Raw genomic sequence first — 19,138 nt, forward strand, 5'->3', positions numbered from 1 at the left:
AAAGCACGGAGGGGGTGGTCAGGTTTTGTTTTTATCAAAGCTTTGCCAAGAGTCGCTCATCTTTTCAGAAAATAAAAATCTCACCACCTCTGAGAGCTCCATTATCTCTAATGACCTCCACAATCCAACCTCAAGGTTATACGTCCTCAGAACTTCCTTAGGTCCTGTGTATTCAGCTTGCCATTTAATAAGCCACCTACTAACTATAATTTAGCGTCCCTTTGTGGAGAAGTAGGCATTTCATGGATGTTTTTAGCATTATGCCTGCGCGTGGGTGTTGGGGAGGCCATGTCTCAATCCATATAACGCAGAGAGAGACTCTTACAGGTGCGAGCCGCCGGTCCTCCAAACGCTAGGGGACGCTGTAGCACCTTGCGGCCGCTCCAGGTCACTCTCGCGTGGCTGCCCCGCCTCGGGCCCCCGGGCGGAGTGGGCGGGTACGACTGCGCCCAGGTCGCGAGGCGCCCTTCGACCAGCAGCGCCCGGGGCGGGCGAGTATAAATGGAGCGGTGGCTGCTCCAGCCACCCCTCTCCGCCCCGGGTCGCAGCGGCCGGTGTTGCGTTTGGGCTCAGCAAGCCTGAAGCAAAAAAAAAAAAAAAAAGAGAAAACCCTTAAAAAAAATTTAAAAGCCTGAAAATTAAAAAAAAAAGGAAGAAAATAGAAAAAAGAAGAAAAAGAGAACAAGACAGCGAGTCCTGCTGGGAGCCCGTGGGGAAGTGATTTTCGCAAGCTTCCGGCCTGCCTGTCCGTCGGCGTCTGTCTGTCCCGTGGTGAGCCGTCCCCAGCCCGGCCCGCCCCCGCACGCCTCCGAGACGCGTGGCAGCCCCGCGCCCCGGCCGGCCGCACCACGTGTCCCTGCTGCCCTTCGCCGGCACCCGCAAAGATTTGGTTTCCCCCTTCCCGGGCCGTTGAAATTGTAAACCGCCGGGAGCCCGAGGCCTATATTTATCGAGAAACGCGTGTCCCCGAGGCCGCCGTGAGCGCAGCATCTGGCTGCCTCTTGAAAAATTTTTTTTGCCCCCTTTGCAAGGGAATTCCCTAGTTCAATTTTTTTTTAAACCTTCAAGCTCCAAACTAGGACAGCTGGAGAGTAGTACAAACTCCAGGAAAGGGCCATATTGTTTTTGAGGACCTTTTGTCTTGGAGCTTTTGCGGTCCCGAGCAAGTCGGCCCGCACTCCCCGTCCCAATTCGGGGCGTCCCTGCTCTAGCCTCTCCTGGTGTCGCTGGTGCCACCCACCTGTGCGCCTCGGCGTGAGCCACTGCTCTTTGGAGCCCCTTTTGTCCTGCTGTGAACCCTGTAAGAAGTCCTGGCGGGGCTCGGGGTGGTGGGGGCTGGGGAGATGAACGCTGCGGCCAGCAGCTACCCCATGGCCTCCTTATACGTGGGCGACCTGCACTCGGACGTCACCGAAGCCATGCTGTATGAAAAGTTCAGCCCCGCGGGGCCTGTGCTGTCCATCCGGGTCTGCCGCGATATGATCACCCGCCGCTCTCTGGGTTATGCCTACGTCAACTTCCAGCAGCCAGCTGACGGTGAGTAGAAGCGCTGCTCACACATGGGGGAGATTCCTGTAGGCAGAGGCCAAGAACTGCCAGGGCTGGGGGACAACATGACAGCACGCTGCCAGAGAAGCCTTAGCGGGAAGCAAGCTACAGTGCTTGAGAGCTGGGTTATGTGGTCATGACCCCGGCTCCAATCTGGCTTCCACCACTTGCTAACCCGATGACCTTGGACTACTGGGTGGGGGTGGGGTTGGGGTGTTGGAAATGGGGATCCCAATAAAGTGACTTGGCTAGTTTAGTCCCCTCAAGCAGAAGTGGGTCTGTTGTAGACCCTGGCAAGGACTGGTCCTCCTCAGTGAATTGAAAAAGCACCTTCTCCAAACGGGAGGTTGCAAAGCTGCTGGCCTTCCCTTACTGTTGGTTAGGGATGGCTTTAGGGCGGTGGGAAGCAAGGAGAGTAAGTTCATACAGTAGACTTGAGGGGCATTGCAGGTGTCCTAGAAGCTTCTGCCAGGCCAGACCCCTACCCCCACCCCGTGTCGTTCGGTATGCTGATTTGGGGACTTCCTCAGCTCTGCATGAAGCCCTAGGGCTGTGGACCTGTGAATGGTGCTTCATGCTTGTCAAAACCTCTTGTGAAGGAAAAAGAACCACATCAAGTTGGGCTCCTTAACCCCGGGTTCCACCAACCCCATATGAAGTGGAGGCTGCAGGCAAGCCACCAATAAGCCCAGAAGAAACCCAGTCAGGGCAGCACGTGACTCCAGACTTAAGTGGGAGCAACTTCAGGAACCAGTGGGGGGGGGGGTGGGCAGGACACCAGCCAATCTGTGGCAAAGGACCGCTAAGCCCCTACCTACTCTTTGGTTTTTGGAGACAAGATTTCTCTGTAGCCTTGGCTGTCCTAGACTCACTTCTGTAGACCAGGCTGGCCTGGAACTCAAGTGATCAGCCTCCCTCTGCCTCTCTGAGTGCTGGGATTAAAGGCCTGCGCCACCACGCCCAGCTTAAGCTCCTACCCTTGTCGCCATTTTGTTGACTGTCTATGAGGGAGAGGCATTTATTTATTTATTTATTTATTTATTGCCCAAGTTACAGCTGAGGTGGGAAAATTGGTCTAGTTGGGAAGCCAGGCATTTCTACTGCCAAAGTGGTGGGAGCCCAGGTCTGCTGGCCACAGGGACATGGCGACGGGGGAGGGTTGGCAATGGAGTCTCATAGCTGTAGCCTGCTCTCTTGACTCCTGAACAAGCCTTGTGTCTCTTAGAGATAGCAGAAGCCGGTTGGTCAGTGTGTCTGCCAACACATACCTCTGTAAGACTTCTCCCTGCTATAAATAAGCGAAGCCCGATTTGTCAGGCCAAGCTGACTCGGCTGGTGCTGTCTTTCTGAAATAGATCAGGAATTGTGTTGGGGAGGGTTCCTGTACTGCTAATATAATGGGAGAGTTTTGAGTTTGCAAACTGTCTTCACGCACAGGCAAGCTCCTACCTGACTTTGACCTGTCTGGTCTCATTCTCTGACCGGCCACGCTCCTCTACCTCCATGTGGACCTACCGGATATGCTGTGGGAAAGGCTGAGAGTATATCCTCTTGGCTGACTGGATAGTTGAATGTGTTGAGCAGTTTTAAGGAGCTTTTCCCTTTTCTTCCTTGGCAGTGCTAAGGATTAAACCCAGGGATTTAGGCATATTGGGCGATTGCCTGGGAATATGCCAGTCCCTGTCCACCTTTGAGGCAAGGGTGGTAAGGTGAGAAGTGGGCTCACCTACTTTGGTTTTTGCTGTTGTTGTTTTTCTTGACAGGGTTTCCCTATGTCCTGTAGACCAAGTTGGCCTAGAACTCACATCCGCCTGCCTCTCCCTCCCCAGTGCTGGGATTAAAGGTGTGGTGGCCCCCAGCTGTTAAAGAGCTTTCTTTAGGATGGAATGTTTTCATTGGCAAGAATTACACCACACTGCTGGGATTAAGAACTTTATACCCCTCAGGGTGGGGTGGTGGTGCACACCTTTAATCCCAGCAGAGGCAGAGGCTGGTGGATCTCAGTGAGTTCAAGACCAGCCTGGACTACAGAGTGAGTTTCAGAACAGCCAGAGCTGTTACACAGTGAAACCCTGTCTGGAAAAACCAAAAACAAAAACAACTGTGTAGCCATGGCTCTCTCTTCGACTCACTTTATAGCCCACGGAGCCTGGCACTGTGATCTTTTAGGCTTGTGCCACCGTACCCTCTTGCCACCTTTGACCCGGTTAGAATCTCCCCATGGAGGGTGTTTAGGTTGTGTCCTTGAGTTAGTGCAGTCACTGATGACAGAGGAAAAGTGGTCATCAGATCTGCACATCTTTGTTGCCATCAATGATGCATCCATGACTTTTCCTTTTGGTCTTCACATTGTCTCTGGGGCTTGGTGGGCTTGGTTGGGCAGTCAAGGAGCAACCCAACCTAGTAGAATTCCTGGGATTCCGTAGAGTTCCGGTTAAATCCCTGAAAGGCCTAGGTATCACAGGCAACAGGGCCTGTCTGTAGTGTCTGCCCTCAGGTAAAGGTGTGGCAGTTTATACTTCCACTTTGAGTTACCCCTTTCTTGTATAAAAATAAGCATGGTGTGGTAGCCCATGCCTTTTGGGGCGGGACTTTTCTAGACAGGGTTTCTCTATATCCTTGGCTGGCCTTGAACTCAACAGTGATCCACCAGCCTCTACGTGCACCACCACATCAGCTGTGGCCCGTGCCTTTCATCCTTGAACTCAGTCAGAGCTATGTAAAGAGACCCTGCCTCAAGAATAAACAAAAATATAAAACACTGGCCTCTGCTTCGTTTTTATTTATTAACTGGCTGCGTGGCCTGAACATGGCTGGCTATGTTAGCTCTGTAACTGAGTCAGGGTGGCTGGTGGGCAGCAAAGTCCCTTACATGGAAGCTTAGTCCATGGCCAGGCTCTTGGTGCCCACAGGACTGTTTTTGTTTTTGTTTTTTGTTTTTGTTTGCTTTGGTTTTTCTTTTTCCAGACAGTTTCTCTGTAGCCTTGGCTGCCCTGGACTCACTTAGGAGACCAGGCTGGCCTTGAACTCAGCCATCTGCTTGCCTCTCGAGTGCTGGGATTAAAGGCATGCGCCACCACACCCAGCCTTGTTCCCAGGCCATATTGATCCTTTTTTTTTTTTCTTTTTTAAATCAGGTATTAATAGTTCATTGATCTCTCTGGCATGGTGGCCTCATCTTAGTCGATGTTTAGCGTCTCAATTAAAACACATTCCTCTTTGACAGCTGAGAGAGCCTTGGACACCATGAACTTCGATGTGATCAAGGGGAAGCCAATCCGAATCATGTGGTCTCAGAGGGATCCCTCTTTGAGGAAGTCTGGTGTGGGAAATGTCTTCATCAAGAACCTGGACAAATCTATAGACAACAAGGCACTTTATGATACGTTTTCAGCCTTTGGAAACATCCTGTCCTGTAAGGTGAGCACCGACTAAATGTTTTTAGCCGAGTAGTTACGGGATCTTGAAAACAAGATAAATACCATAGCTGGGTGTGGTGTGCTCTCGAGGCCCAGCTAGGAGCTATCTAGGGAGTTCAAGGCCAGCCTGGGCAGTGGAAAGACAAACAAGATAGTATCAAAGGGAGGAGGGACGGTGCCTCACTTAGGAAGGGAGGCTATTGGGTAAGGTGGCTTTCTAGATGCCTTCCTTCAGTTCTGGGGACTGAACACAGAACCTGACGCGTGTGAGGCAGGTGATCTACCCCTGAGGGTGGCTTGTTCTGTTTATTTATTAATACATTTTAGTGACTTCTAATGGTTTCATTACGGCATTTTCGTGCATATACATAGTATATCTTCATTATATGTTGGCCATATCTTTCTCTTACGCTGATCCCCATAATCGCATACCCACTTCTTGCTTGTGTCTGAATTTGTGTGGGTCCCAGTGCATCTCATTAGGGTTGTTGTTCACACGCAGCCCCCCTCCCCATTGCTGAGTGAAGCCTGTGATAGGGTGCAACAAGCTATAGCCCCAGCCCTCTTTGCTTCCACCCCCCACCCCCTGTTTGTTTTTTTTCCAGACAGTGTTTCTCTGTGTGTAGCCCTGGAGGTCCTGGAACTTGCTTTGTAGACCAGGCTGGCCTTAAACTTACAGCGATACACCTGCCTCGCAAGTGCTGGGATTAAAGATGTGTGCCACCATGCCCAGCTAAAAGGGAGGGTGCTCACATAGCTAGTTGGACTTCCCCCCAACCCCCATCTGGAGAAAAGGAAAAAAAAGTGTGTAGCCCTGGCTGTCCTGGCATCACTGTAGACCAGGCTGGCCTCAGACTCACAGAGACCTGCCTGCCTCTTCCTCTGAGTTCTGGGATTGAAGGCCTGTCCCAACACACCCAGTGACTTTGAACACTATAGCTTGTAGCCAAGGGCCTTTTGAAAACCACCTGGGCCAAACAGGAAAGTCATTTGATAAAGTGCTTGCTGCGCCCGATTTTGGCCCCTAGAATCCATGTAAAGACTGGGCATGGCCGTGCATATATCATACCAGTGCTGGGGAGGCAGACACAGGCTTCCTAGGGTTTCCATGTCAGGCTGACCAAGAAACTCTGTATCCAAAAATCTACCTGAGGCTGGCCTGGCCAACACAAACACACTTTGGGATAGAAGTAGGCTGTAGTGGGTGCTTGGCAGGTGCTTGCTGCTGCCCAGTGTTGAGTCCAAGTTGGTGCACCTGGCCAGTGGCACCTGGGTGATATGCCTTTCCTTCAACAGGTGGTTTGTGATGAGAACGGCTCTAAGGGTTATGCCTTTGTCCACTTCGAGACCCAAGAGGCCGCCGACAAGGCCATCGAGAAGATGAATGGCATGCTCCTCAATGACCGCAAAGTGTGAGTGTCCCACTCTGGAGCGACAGCCATCGCATGAGCCAGCCATGGCCCCACCTCGGTATTAACTGGCACATACAAGGCGGCTACTGGTTCTCTCGGCCCAAGTGTGGCCTGCTCCTACCTCTCCACTCTCCAGGGCTGGTGAGTCTCCCTGCCCGAGCCATGGCAGCCCTTTTGACTTGCCGAGGTTGGCTCCCTGCCCGAGCCATGGCCTGCCTGCTGCCTCTCCCTTAAAGGCATTCGTCTGTGGGTTTTGTGAGCATCAGCACCTGGGGCTGGCGAGGAGACAGCTCTGAGCCCACTCTGAGCAGGGGTCTCGGCCAGCGGCAGAGTGGAGAGGCCCTGGGCTGACCAGGAGCTGGATACTAGCTATCTGACCTTGGCTTTCCTTTGATGGGGTCTGCCCATGGGTCTCCTGCTAGTTTTTGGCACCAAATTATACTCTAGTTCTTTCCTCTGAGCTGCAACAACAGTTCACTGTGTGTGTGTGAGATCTGCGCACGACATTATTTCACAGAATGCTTAGTTTGCACACAGTGAGAAGTCCAGCCCTTTGCAGAGAGACACCGCATGGCATCTTGTCATTATTGTGGAATGGGGACAGAGCTTAGTAAAACCATGTGGGGGAGAGGCCAAAGACCCGGTTCCATTTTGGGTGTTATAAGCAACAGTTGACCCTGTCCTTTGTGGTATGGATAGACAGGGCGGTGCTTATGTCTGCGTCAGGAAGTGTTTTTCTGCTAAGGATACCAAATGGTACAGCAGGGCAAGGAGGCTCACCCGACGGCAGCTGCCTCACTGCTAGACTAACCACTGCTAACAGCTTGGTTTGTGTCCTTGCAGACGTTTTCTATGCATTTACATAGATGCACAGAAATGAACGTTTTAAAAACATGGTCGTCAGGTTTCTTCACGAAGGCAGTGTCATGTGGTAGGAGGGCTCTGGTCTGAGCCAGGAGCCCTGGGGCTGCTCCGTGCAGGATAGTCCCGCCTCTTTTCTTTTTTCTCCTGGGGACTCGGGCCTCTGAGCTTGTTCTCACGGTGGATGGGATCCTGTATTTTAAACCTCTCCTGTCAGCTTTAATCTGCACTCCTTTGGGCCCCTGGAGATGTCGTTTTGTTCCTTCTGAGTAATCAACTGTTACTCATGGTTTTGTTTTTTTGTAGGTTTGTGGGCAGATTCAAGTCCCGCAAGGAGCGGGAAGCTGAGCTTGGAGCCAAGGCCAAGGAGTTTACCAATGTTTATATCAAAAACTTTGGGGAGGAGGTGGACGATGAGAACCTGAAAGAGCTCTTCAGCCAGTTTGGTAAGTGGTCCACTCTTGTACTGATCATCAGCTCAAGAAATGATCTGTTTTTACTTAAGTAACAAAGGTGCTCACCACAGGGTCAGAGGTGAATGCAGAAGCCAGCCTTTTCCCCAGGCTTCCTCCTAGTGCTTTGCCTTCTGGGTTATCCCAGGTGCTTGGTTGGATTTTTAAATTTTTTTGTTGTTGTTTTTTTTTTTTTTTAAATTTTATTATTTATGCTGTACTCTGCCTGCATGTGAGCCAGCAGGCCAGAAGAGGACAGCAGATCTCATTATAGATGGTTATGAGCCACCATGTAGTTGCTGGGAATTGAACTCAGGACCTTTGGAAGAGCAGCCAGTGCTCTTAACCTCTGAGTCATCTCTCCAGCCGCTTGGTTGGAATTTTTAGACCAGGCATGGTACCTCTTTCTGTCTCAGACCCATCTGGTCCGAGATTTGCTTCAGCCAGTTAGTAGCAAAGTCTTTTTGAGCTGTGGTAGACATGCTGACACTAATCCTTCCATCCTTTGGTGGTAGGTAAGACCCTAAGTGTCAAGGTGATGCGAGATCCAAGTGGGAAATCCAAAGGCTTTGGCTTTGTAAGCTACGAAAAGCACGAGGACGCCAATAAGGTGAGAGAGCTGTGTGTGAAAAGAACCTCAGATGGCACCTGGAGCACAGTGGGGGCTGGGGGTGCGCGGAAGGCAGTCCGCATTCAGTGGATCTGTAGCTGATCACCCAGCATTAGCTCGTGCCTGTTACCTCCTCGGCCACTGTTGGAAAGATTGGGACAGATGGTTCTTCCCGTTCTTGGGTAGGGAAACTGAAGCCTCCTGACTGGGGACAGCAGTGTCCCCGACCGTAACCTACAAAGGGACCTGGAAAGTTGAATACAGATAGAGCATCAGGCAGGCTCATGGCACATGCCTAAATTTATACAAGTATCGATCAGGCTTGGATCCCTCCCCCTAACTAACAAACGCGCGCACACACCCTGTGCCCAATGCACTTGAATCTTTCCCAGTCCTGCTGCTTGGTGCTGGCCTGGGGACAGAAGGTGCTAGAACAGAGCAGAGGAAATCCAGACGGGCTGTTTCCATTTGTGCTGGGGCCTGTCTCTACACCTCTGCCACACTTTTGAGAATGAGGGTGCTTTGAAGATGTTGGAGCTGGGGGTGAGAGGTAATAAGGAAAGATCCACCTGGATGCTAAGCCCACTTTCCAGATGAGCCTGGGATTAGTGTAGCGGCTTTCAGAGGTGGAATGAAGCACATTGGTTCGCGGCCCAGTGGGGAAGGTTTTTCATGGTGTGCTGGACTCGGCTCCAAAAGGTCATGTCCCTGCGTTGCATCTTCCTTCTAGGCCGTGGAAGAAATGAATGGAAAAGAAATGAGTGGGAAAGCTATATTTGTTGGCCGCGCACAGAAGAAAGTGGAACGACAGGCTGAATTAAAGCGGAAATTTGAGCAGCTGAAGCAGGAGAGAATTAGTCGGTACCAGGTGAGGCGGGATGTTTGCAGAGCGCCTGCGCAGTGCGCAGACCTGGAGACTCGGCATCTGTTACTAATTACTAACCTAATTACTGCTGAGCAGGGGTGATGATTCGGGCCTCTGTTCTGAAAATGTACACTTAACTACTCTTTGCTGTGTGGGTTCGTTTTCCTTACATTGATGCCTGATGCCCCTTTTGGAGCAGCGGCCCAGAGAGCCCTGGAGAGTGAGGAGTTGGCCAGAGCAGCTGTGGAGGGGGTGATGCGGCTGTACCCACAGCCCCAGCAGTTTCAGGACAGAGTTGCTCGGCTTGGGCTTGTATCAGAATCCTGCAGTGTGTGGGTGTGGGGTATGTAAGGCCCAGTACCGTAGTCCTTATCAACCCTTTCTCCTTAAAACACAAGGCGCTGGGCCCAGCTCCGGCCGCTGTTCTGGGGTTTGTGCATTTGATGCAGACCCTCACACACAGCAGCCCCTGGCTTGTGGCTTGAGGTTTTGAGTGGTTGGTTGGTTTGGGTGACATCCGCCTGCCTCTGTCTTCCGAGTGCTGGGATTAAAGGTATGCGCCACCTCCTTCCAGCTACAAGCAAGAGCTTTAACTTGACAGGTTCCTAAGTGTGTTGTGGGCCCTACACTTGGGCATGACTGTATAAAGGTGTAATTAACAGTAATCCTTTTTCCAGGGAGTGAATCTCTACATTAAGAACTTGGATGACACCATTGATGATGAGAAGTTAAGGAAAGAGTTTTCTCCTTTTGGGTCAATCACCAGCGCTAAGGTAAGGAGTATGCCAGTGTGGGTTTAGAAACAGTCTGTTGGGTTGTTGGTGTTAGTGAGTGCTGATCTTGAGTACAACACTACTCTGGCATCTACACCTCGGGTCAGAAGCCCCTGAGAGGCTCACTCTGGAGAAGCAGGTTTTGAGGTGTTTACTTGGAGTCTGACCCAGTTTCTCACTGTAGCCTCCACTGCACTTGAATCTTTCCCAGTCCTGCTGCTTGGTGCTGGCCTGGGGACAGAAGGTGCTAGAACAGAGCAGAGGAAATCCAGACGGGCTGTTTCCATTTGTCCTGGGGCCTGTCTCTACACCTCTGCCACATTTCTTGAGAATGAGGGTGCTTTGAAGAGTTAGCAGGCCTTTGACAAAGTTTGGCTGGGCAGCCATGGTTGCGTGGGCATGGTCTGCGGCGTGTCCTTGGCACTTCAGGAGTGTGACAGATGGGTGTCTAGAATGCGCTGACACAGTTCCTGCTTGGTAGAGGTGGCAGCAGTTGCCATAAGGCCTTTAGGTAGTAAGAAAGGAGGCTGGTTGCTAAGTAGGATTTGGTGGCCCTGCCCTAGCCTTTAGTGTAAGATGTTACCACAAGTGTTGGTGTGGAGTTTTTTGTTAGCTTGTTTTGGTTTTTTGAGACAGGGTTTCTCTGTGTAGCCTTGGCTATCCTGAACTAACTTTATAGACCGGGCTGACCTCAAACTCAGAGATCCATCTTCCTCTGCCTCCCTGAGTGCTGGAATTAAAGGCTCGGGCCACCACCGCCCCGCTGGTGTGGGGTTTTTGTTTGTCCAAGACCAGGTCTCTGACTATGTAGCCATGGCTACCTTAGAACTTGCTGCATAGACCAGGCTGACCTAAAACTCAGGGATCCTCCTGCCTCTGCCTCCTGGGTGCTGGGATGTTGTGTTTAAGTGATAGGCCTTTTGGCTTGCTGGCAGAGTGGCTAGTCAGGGTAGGTGTGGAGGTAACATAACTGCTTTGATTGTCCTGACACACTCTGGCTTCCCTAACTTCCTCTTGGTGTCACTATTTGACTGGCCCCGTTGCAGTGTCCCCTACAAAACCCTAGATTGTAAAGTCCCAGGTGCTGTTTTCAGGAGTATGGTGGGCTGTTCCACGGGTAGAGCATTGTAGTCCTTGTTGCTGGCTGAGGGTAATGACACGGAGGTTCTGCACCTGCAATGTGTTTGGAGTTGTCTTACAGAGTGTGGGAATTAAGGTTCAGGGGCCCTGTAAGGCTGATCAGCATCTGGGTCCTTGTCCTCAGGTAACTGCCTCCACCAGCTGGTCTTGAGCATCTGAGCTTCCTAAGTGCTGGCCTAGCCTAGTGCAGGTTTGGTGGTTTCGGTTGTGCCTTCCTTGCCACAAACCTTAGCAACCGTAGCAACCTTAGCAACTGGTCTTTCTCGGTAGGTGATGCTAGAAGACGGGAGGAGCAAAGGGTTTGGCTTTGTCTGTTTCTCATCTCCGGAAGAGGCGACCAAAGCGGTCACCGAGATGAATGGACGCATCGTGGGCTCCAAGCCACTCTACGTCGCCCTGGCCCAGAGGAAGGAAGAGCGGAAGGCTCACCTGACCAACCAGTACATGCAGCGCGTGGCTGGCATGAGAGCGCTCCCCGCCAATGCCATCTTAAATCAGTTCCAGCCTGCAGCTGGCGGCTACTTTGTGCCAGCAGTGCCACCGGTGGGTCTGCTGGGTATTGTGGCAGCTGCTTTGGTACCCTGCAGCTGGGGGAGGGGTTTTTGGGCACTGGTGTTGAAGTAAAGAATGGAGCTATCATTCGCATACATGGTGGAGGAGGTGGAGCAAAACCGCCCATTGATTGGCTTTTGGCTTTGAGTAGAGTGCCCTTCACCCAAATAGTTAGCCTAGTGATCAGTTGAGGGAACAAGACTGTGGGTACAGGCGCTTAAAACATTTGGGGTGCTCTTTCCCCCTCCAGGCCCAGGGAAGACCTCCATATTACACACCTAACCAGTTAGCGCAGATGAGGCCTAATCCACGCTGGCAGCAAGGCGGGAGACCTCAAGGTAGGTAGCGGGAAGTAGGGTTTTGCTCATCAGGGCACCCTACCCGTTCCACACACTTCTGCCCAACCCCTGGCTCGCCCTGGCCGGCCTATGACGCACATCCTTCTCTCTTCACCAGGCTTCCAAGGAATGCCGAGTGCTCTGCGGCAGTCTGGGCCTCGTCCGGCTCTTCGCCATCTGGCTCCAACTGGTAATGCTCCGGCCTCTCGTGGCCTTCCTACTACTGCTCAGAGAGTCGGTGAGCAAACTGGCCTGTAGGAGCCTGGCTGGGGAGGAGGGGATCAGGATGACTGGTCAGCCCGGGGCCTCGGGTTCTTTCCTAAGTCCCGGTTCTGTTTCCTTAGCTGTGTGCTTAGGTGGTATATGTCACCCATTCAGGAGGAGTTGTTGAGTCCTGTTGGTTACTTTGAACATGCTTTGCTCATCGGTGTCATGTGAAAGGTCAACCAGAAGTATTCTATCTGGATCACTATACACACAGCGAGCTGTTGAGAGGGCGGGGGACAAGGAAGCGTTTAGAGTATGTCATATCTAAATGCGCAAAGACTTCCGTGGTGTCCTTTGGCCCTGTGAGGGACATGTGTGATCATGTGCTGGAAATTCTTCTTCCTTGGGACGTGGCCAGTTGGGCGTCTGCTGCCGACACTGATGTGCATTTGCTGGTCTGTTGTAGGGTCTGAGTGCCCGGACCGCTTGGCTATGGACTTTGGTGGGGCTGGTGCCGCCCAGCAAGGGCTGACTGACAGCTGCCAGTCTGGAGGTGGTATTGGATGCACACAGAAGGGGGAAAGCTGGGGTTTGACGGGCCTTTGCCCAGGCTGATGTGCTTTAATTATGCTTGCTCTTTCCACAAGGCGTTCCTGCAGCTGTGCCAAACCTTGCGCCTCGTGCTGCGGTTGCTGCTGCTGCTCCCAGGGCTGTGGCTCCATACAAATACGCCTCCAGCGTCCGCAGCCCTCACCCAGCCATTCAGCCGCTGCAGGTGAGGCCCACCAGAGCCCTGACGGGGCTGGCTGTCCTCAGTTTTAAAGATGCCTTGTTTTCATTCCTCTTAACAGGTGTTACATGCCTGCTCTTCTGTGTCGTGACTGTCAGACACTGTCCCTGGGTGCGACAGCTTGAAAGCCTTCTGATTAGTGTTCAGGAATACACAGAAGCTGCTGCTGGCCCTTCCACGACACACTGTGCTTACTCAGCTCCCCGAGCCTCTGCAGCCCTTTCAGATCTGGTGACCTAACTGATCCTTGGCTGTTGCTCACCAGGCTAATTGGAACATAAATGCGACCTCTAACGGAAATAAAACTCAGCTTCAGGGCTAGGGACTGGCTTAAGCCTAGATGCCTATGGAAGGGCTAGGAAGACCTGAGTTTACCACCCAAGCCGGCGACAGTGGTGGTAATCCCCGGTGCTGTGGGGCCAGAGACAGCCAGATCGGGGCTACTGCGTGTGGCCAAAGTAGTGAGCTCTTGGCTCCATGAGGGGACCAAGTCTTAGGAAGTAAGGTGGGGTGTTAGACAGCTGACTTTTCCCTCTGCCATACACCAGTGCAGATGCCATATACACACAGCACAGAGAGGCAGGGTGGGCCATCTTTGTAACGGTCAGTGTGGGCATGGCAAACCTGGAGGATCCCCGAGGCTTGTTGGCTCGCCATCCTAGCCTACCGGGCAGATTCCAGACCAGGGAGACAGTCTTGTCAAAGAAAAAAGGTTAGTGGGGAGGCGCCTGAGGAACAAGCCAGGGCTGACCTCCCCCACATAGTCAAGTGCACACAAACGCCGGGCTTCCCAGAACCTTGGGGGCTTGAGTTGCCTGACTGTTTACTTCCGCTAACTGTGAGCCAAGGTGCTGCCAGTTTGTTTCCAAGCTTGGCAGGAGTCTGCTGTGGCTGTGCAGATGGCTCAAGAATAAGCTGCTTTGTGAATTCTTCTATGGTGTCTTCATTCTCCACATTCTCTAAAGTGGGGGTTTCTTGGAACTTGGTGCTAATGCGTGAGTTGTCTTTCACCTGTAAGGCCTTTAGGGCTCTGAGCAGCATTACTCTTGCATGCTAATAATCCTCAAGTAATCGCGAATATATTTAAAACATCTGGCCCAGGCCCCGATGCTGTAGGAAAAACTTAAGTTTAGCCAGGATGTTGGCATAGCACATAATCCTGGCACTGGGGTGGCAGACAAGAGGAAGGATTAGGAGTTGAAGTTCAGCACTTACTACACATTGAGTTCAAGGCCAGCCTGGGTTAGAGACTACACAGAAAGCCAAACCTCTGATAAGACGGTAATGAGGTGTATTTAAGACTGTTTTGGTTCTCACACTGGCTCCTGGCTTCACTGTACTGGAAATAACTTTATTTTTTTCCTTAAATGTAGAAGGCTACACGTGCAGACATTAATTTCAGCCCTTGGGAGTTAGAGGCAAGGGGATCAAGAATTCCAGGCCAGCCAAGACCACACAAAAAACACAATTGTTTCCTGTGGCCTGGTTTTTTCTTTCTTTCTTTTTTTTTTTAACTGCACGGCCTTGAATTGTCAGGCAAGTAGACCAGTGGTGAATGCTCACCCAGCATAGCAGGTTGGCTTGGTCAGAGGAGGGTGGCTGCTGCTCCTGATAGCTTGCCACTTGCAGCTAGTTTTTCTTCACCTTGTTCTGCTCTCGCTGTCCTTGTTCCCTAAGGACAGGATTAGGGACAGTTTCTCCCTTTTCACATGTCTTCCTTAGTGCTAACCCTGCCCATCCTGGTTCACAGGCCCCGCAGCCTGCAGTTCATGTCCAGGGTCAGGAACCCCTGACGGCCTCCATGCTGGCCGCAGCACCGCCCCAGGAACAGAAGCAGATGCTGGGTAAGTGTCCTGCAGAGGTGGGGAATGGGGGGAGCGCCAGGGAGTCTGGTGCTAGTTCAGGCTCGCCGGGATTGGACACTGTTGTGATGACAACTGTTCTGCCCACAGGGGAGCGATTGTTCCCACTTATCCAAACAATGCACTCAAATCTGGCTGGAAAGATCACAGGGATGCTGCTGGAGATTGACAACTCTGAGCTGCTGCACATGCTGGAGTCCCCCGAGTCCCTCCGTTCCAAGGTGAGCTGCTCTCTGACGTCAGGGAACGGCGTTGGGCTGTTCAGAGACAAAGGTCTACTCCACTTGGTCTGGGTACTGGAGAGACACTTAGCTCTCCTCGGGGTCACCGAGCACCTGGGGTCTTTCACAGGTGGATGAAGCTGTGGCAGTCCTGCAGGCTCATCATGCCAAGAAAGAAGCTGCCCAGAAGGTGGGCACTGTTGCTGCTGCTGCTGCTACCTCTTAGACAAGGAAAAAGTAAGTGTGCTTGACAGTTGTGGGTTTCAGATGGGTCTCACCTAACTGCACGCACACCCAGGCTGCCCTTCATTTCACTCAGCCTCCAGAATGTTAGTGGGATTATACATGGTATGGCGCAGTACCTACCTGAAATCCCAGCTGCCCTGTCTGAGCAGCATAGAAGGCCCTTAGCACCAAAACAACAAAAGCGCTTCCTTAGGAAGCACGTGATCGCACACTCAGGGCTCTCACAGAGCTCCCTTCCTTAAATAAGAGAATGCTGGACAGAGGTCAGAGCTGGGGGTAGTGGTGGGGGGAGGGGAGGGCGGCGGGAGGCTGCTAGTGCTGACGGAGGAGCACACCTCTGCTTCCCTAGCATGCTTGCTTATTTGTGTTCGTGCTTTTTTAGGAGTCAAAAGCCAAATAACCCCTCATGGCGTTCAGCCGAGGTCTGAGGACGTCCTGGTTTGTCTGTGGACCTTCACACCAGGAACCACACGCTGCAAATTCAATAGGTCATTTTGTATCCAAAGGTCAATTATGAAGCACCTAGACTTTTTCAATTAAAGAATATATTCTCTGGGTTTTGCTATGGCCCAGATGGTGGTAACTTTTTTTTTCTATTGTGGATTCTGATTATTTCCCCCTCCCAGATTTGGTTTTGATGTACCCAAGACTTAAGTTTCTCAATAAAGAAAATAAAATCTCTATAAAACTTGGTGTCTTTGTATGCTACAAATTAATATTACTTTGTAATGTTGGGCTCTTGCTAGAAGTATTGTTGGTCTCTGAATATTATATGGATTTACACTTCCTTATTTTTTAGAATAATTGTGGCTAACAAGGGTGCATGAGTTAAATGTGGGGCTGGGGTGGGGCTTGCCTGGCATAGACCGAGCCCTGGGCGCAAACCTATGGTCCCAGCTGGAGTCAGAATGAGCAGAAGTTAGAGGACAAGGATGCTCTCAGCTAAAGCAACAGAGAACACTGGCTGTGTCGCTGGCAGTCCTCACGCGCGAGTGAGTGGTAAAAGTCTAGGCCTCCTGGGGTTACTGCAAACCCTCCACTAAGGTCAAGGCTTGTCAGTCTCCAGCAGTTACTTCACCCTGTTCCCAGGCCAGCACGTGCAGGCGCCCAGTTCCTGTGCTAGCCAAGGTCAGTTGGTCTGTTTGCCTTTCTGCCTTTCCAGGCCTTCAGTAGGGCTATGGGTAGTTTCCCTTACGAGCTGGTCTCCCACGCAGGTGGCGGCGGCGGCTGGGCGGTGCACACGCCTGTAATTGAGCACCTTGGCCTCCACTGTAAAGTTTTAAAGGTGAAAACCATACCAAGAATTCTACATGAGGCTGGGCGTGGTGGCGCAGGCCTTTAAGGCCGTGGCTACTTCTCACTCCCTCCAGCCCCTGTGAGACCTGCGTTTGTTTTGTCGTGGATGTTAATTCAGAACATGGCTGAGACCACATCCAAAGAAAGACCTAGGTCTGTGTGATCCGGCTGGGATACAAACACGCAATCCAGGAGACAGGCATGCAGATCTGAGTTCAAGGCCAGCCTGATATAGAGCAAGTTTCAGGTAAAGAAAAGCTTAGGTCCAGCACCTAATCCCAAACGAGGGTAAAGTTAGTTTGTAGAAGGAAGCACCCGTGTTTTAAAGTGATGTCTGAGCCGGGTGTGGTGGCGCACACCGTTAATCCCAGCACTCGGGAGGCAGAGGCGGTGGATTGCTGTGAGTTCAAGGCCAGCCTGGTCTACAAAGCAAGTCCAGGACAGCCAAGGCTACACAGAGAAACCCTGTCTCAAAAAACAAACAAAAAAGGGCAGTTTTCAGAGAGAGAGGAGCAGTTTTTTACCAGGAAAGTAATAGATGGATTGCAAAGAGAACTCAGGTGAAGACGGAATGAGCCAGAAAATGAGAAGATTACGTTGTTTGAGTTAGTTTGAGGCCAAGCAGAGCAATTCCAGGCCAAGAAAGAAGCCAAATTAAGTAAGTCATCTGGGAGAAGAGTTTGAGCCAGAACATCTGAGTTAAACCAGCCAGCCCAGAGCTCAGAAAGAACAAGTAAGGGTGAGCTTATTAAGCAGTAAAGTCTCAGAAGCTGAAAACATTCTAGACCTAGGTTAGATTGCAAGGAGGCTAGAAGTTTCCAGGCCTAGGCCTAAGTTAGCAGAAGGAGGCTGTAAGCCTCCCAGACAACAACTGAGCCAGGAGAATAAAAGTTACTTTTACAGGTTTTTTGTTTGTTTGTTTTGTTTTTTTGTGTTTTTGGTTTTTTTGAGGCAGGGTTTCTCTATATTGGCCATCCTTTGGACTCAATTTGTAGACCAGGCAGGCCTCGAACTCACAGTGATCCGCCTGCCTCTGCCTCCCGAGTGCTGGGATTAAAGGCGTGCGCCACCATGCTTGGCTACTTTTACAGTTTTTATTACTTTTTTCATCACTGGAACATAATCTGTGGCAGGGTTATGTCGGGGGAGGAGGCTTTACTCAATTCATCACAGCAGGGAAGGCATGTTCACCGCACAAGAGTGTCTGGTGGGCAGCGCAGCATGAAGCAGGACCAGGGACAGACACCACCTTCAAAAGTCACCCCTAGTGACTCAGCATGCGGGGGTCCCCATACCCTAAAGATCCCCTCACTTCTTAAAACAGCCATTAGCTGAGAAACATGTAACAGGTGGGCGGGGCTTGCCATTCAAACTGTAATAACCAATTGGGCAAATCTTTTTGTTTGTATGTTTGCTTTGGGGTGGGTTGTTTCTTTTTGTTTGTTTTTTGTTTTGTTTGAAACTGGGTTTCTCTGTGTAGTCCTGGCTGTTCTGGACTCGCTTTGTAGACCAGGCTGGCCTTGAACTCACAGTGATCCGCCTGCCTCCCAAGTGCTGGGATTAAAGGTGTATGCCACCACGCCCCAATTCTGGCAAATCTTTAGGGTTTTTTTTTCCCCAGATACAGAAATATATCCTTATTTCTCCTCTATTGCATAAAACCTAAAATATTTTGAAAATATTCTTTTGGAACTTCTCTTTATTCGTGCAGCGGCTTCTAGAATCCAGCCAGCGTCAGATCCTAGGCTTCCTTGCCTTTTCCTAGTCTGTGGGTAGACCGGCCATCATTGACTGAGCTGGGACCCTGTGCGTGGTCTCGTAGGAAGTTTCTGTTATAGTCATGCTTAAAGGTATGAACTTTTAGCCAGAATTCTTCCCCTGAGGAGGCATGAGCAGTGTCCATTCTCTCCTCAAAAAGTTCCTAAACCAAAGGGAAGTAGGATTCGGCCAGTTCCCCCAGTGAGTTTATCAGGCCCCCTTACAGAGCCTAGGCGAGGGATGGGTGTCCCCAGGCAGCTGCCAAGGACTGGATACCAAACATGGACGGATTCCTCACAGCCATCAAGATGGAGCACCCCTCCCCTCTGATAACTTTCCCCAACCTGTACACTCTAGCACCTCTGAGCCCCTGAGCCCACAAGGCCACATTCAGACGTGCTAAAAATGATGTGTGTGTCTGTGTCTGTGTCTGTCTGTCCGTCTGTCCATCTTCCAAGTCCCCTCCAGACTCAAGGTGGCTGGTCCTTGCCACTGATCTGATGAAGGTGGCCGTTATAATGCATTCTCCAACAGTCTTCAGGGTGAATCCTTAGAAATAGAACTGCAGGGTCAAAGGGTCAAATTACTGTAAAGACGCAGGGGGTGGTGGCCCACGCTTTTCACCCCAGTACTCGTGAGGCAGGGGCAGGGGGATCTCTGATTTTCAGACCAGCCTGGTCTACATAATGAGTTCCAGAACAGCCAGGGGTACATAGAACCTGTCTCAAAAAATATTTATTTTCTGCCTTTAATCCCAGCACTCAGGCAGGCAGAGGCAGGTGGATCGC

General features: G+C 51.3%; 1 protein-coding gene across 6 annotated transcripts; it reads left to right on the plus strand.

Moving 5' to 3' along the window:
- The first annotated feature begins 450 nt into the window (after nucleotides 1-450).
- On the plus strand, nucleotides 451-15,989 carry PABPC4 (poly(A) binding protein cytoplasmic 4). 6 transcript variants are annotated; one of them, XM_084787127.1, is made up of 16 exons: nucleotides 451-1,536; nucleotides 4,775-4,968; nucleotides 6,264-6,379; nucleotides 7,547-7,686; nucleotides 8,208-8,302; nucleotides 9,033-9,170; nucleotides 9,845-9,940; nucleotides 11,351-11,623; nucleotides 11,883-11,970; nucleotides 12,089-12,208; nucleotides 12,644-12,730; nucleotides 12,825-12,952; nucleotides 14,718-14,811; nucleotides 14,920-15,050; nucleotides 15,181-15,293; nucleotides 15,679-15,989. In XM_084787127.1, the coding sequence occupies exons 1-15, from the start codon at nucleotides 1,344-1,346 to the stop codon at nucleotides 15,274-15,276; spliced, it is 1,989 nt and encodes a 662-aa protein (XP_084643253.1). In that variant the 5' UTR covers nucleotides 451-1,343; the 3' UTR covers nucleotides 15,277-15,293; nucleotides 15,679-15,989. The 6 variants fall into 6 exon arrangements, with proteins under 6 accessions (XP_084643253.1, XP_084643252.1, XP_084643251.1 ...); XM_084787126.1 differs by having other exon boundaries at nucleotides 15,682-15,989; XM_084787125.1 differs by having other exon boundaries at nucleotides 15,181-15,287.
- Nucleotides 15,990-19,138: the final 3,149 nt, after the last annotated feature.

Source organism: Acomys minous (genome assembly GCF_964271855.1).
Source record: "Acomys minous genome assembly, chromosome: 6".
In the NCBI taxonomy this organism is placed as follows: Eukaryota; Metazoa; Chordata; class Mammalia; order Rodentia; family Muridae; genus Acomys; species Acomys minous.

Coding starts and splice junctions, on each gene's coding strand:
- PABPC4 (XM_084787127.1), top strand. CDS start 1,344: ATGAACGCTGCGGCCAGCAGCTACCCCATGGCCTCCTTATACGTGGGC. Junction 4,969..6,263: donor GAAACATCCTGTCCTGTAAG/GTGAGCACCGAC, acceptor TTCCTTCAACAG/GTGGTTTGTGATGAGAACGG. Junction 11,971..12,088: donor GCAAGGCGGGAGACCTCAAG/GTAGGTAGCGGG, acceptor TCTCTTCACCAG/GCTTCCAAGGAATGCCGAGT.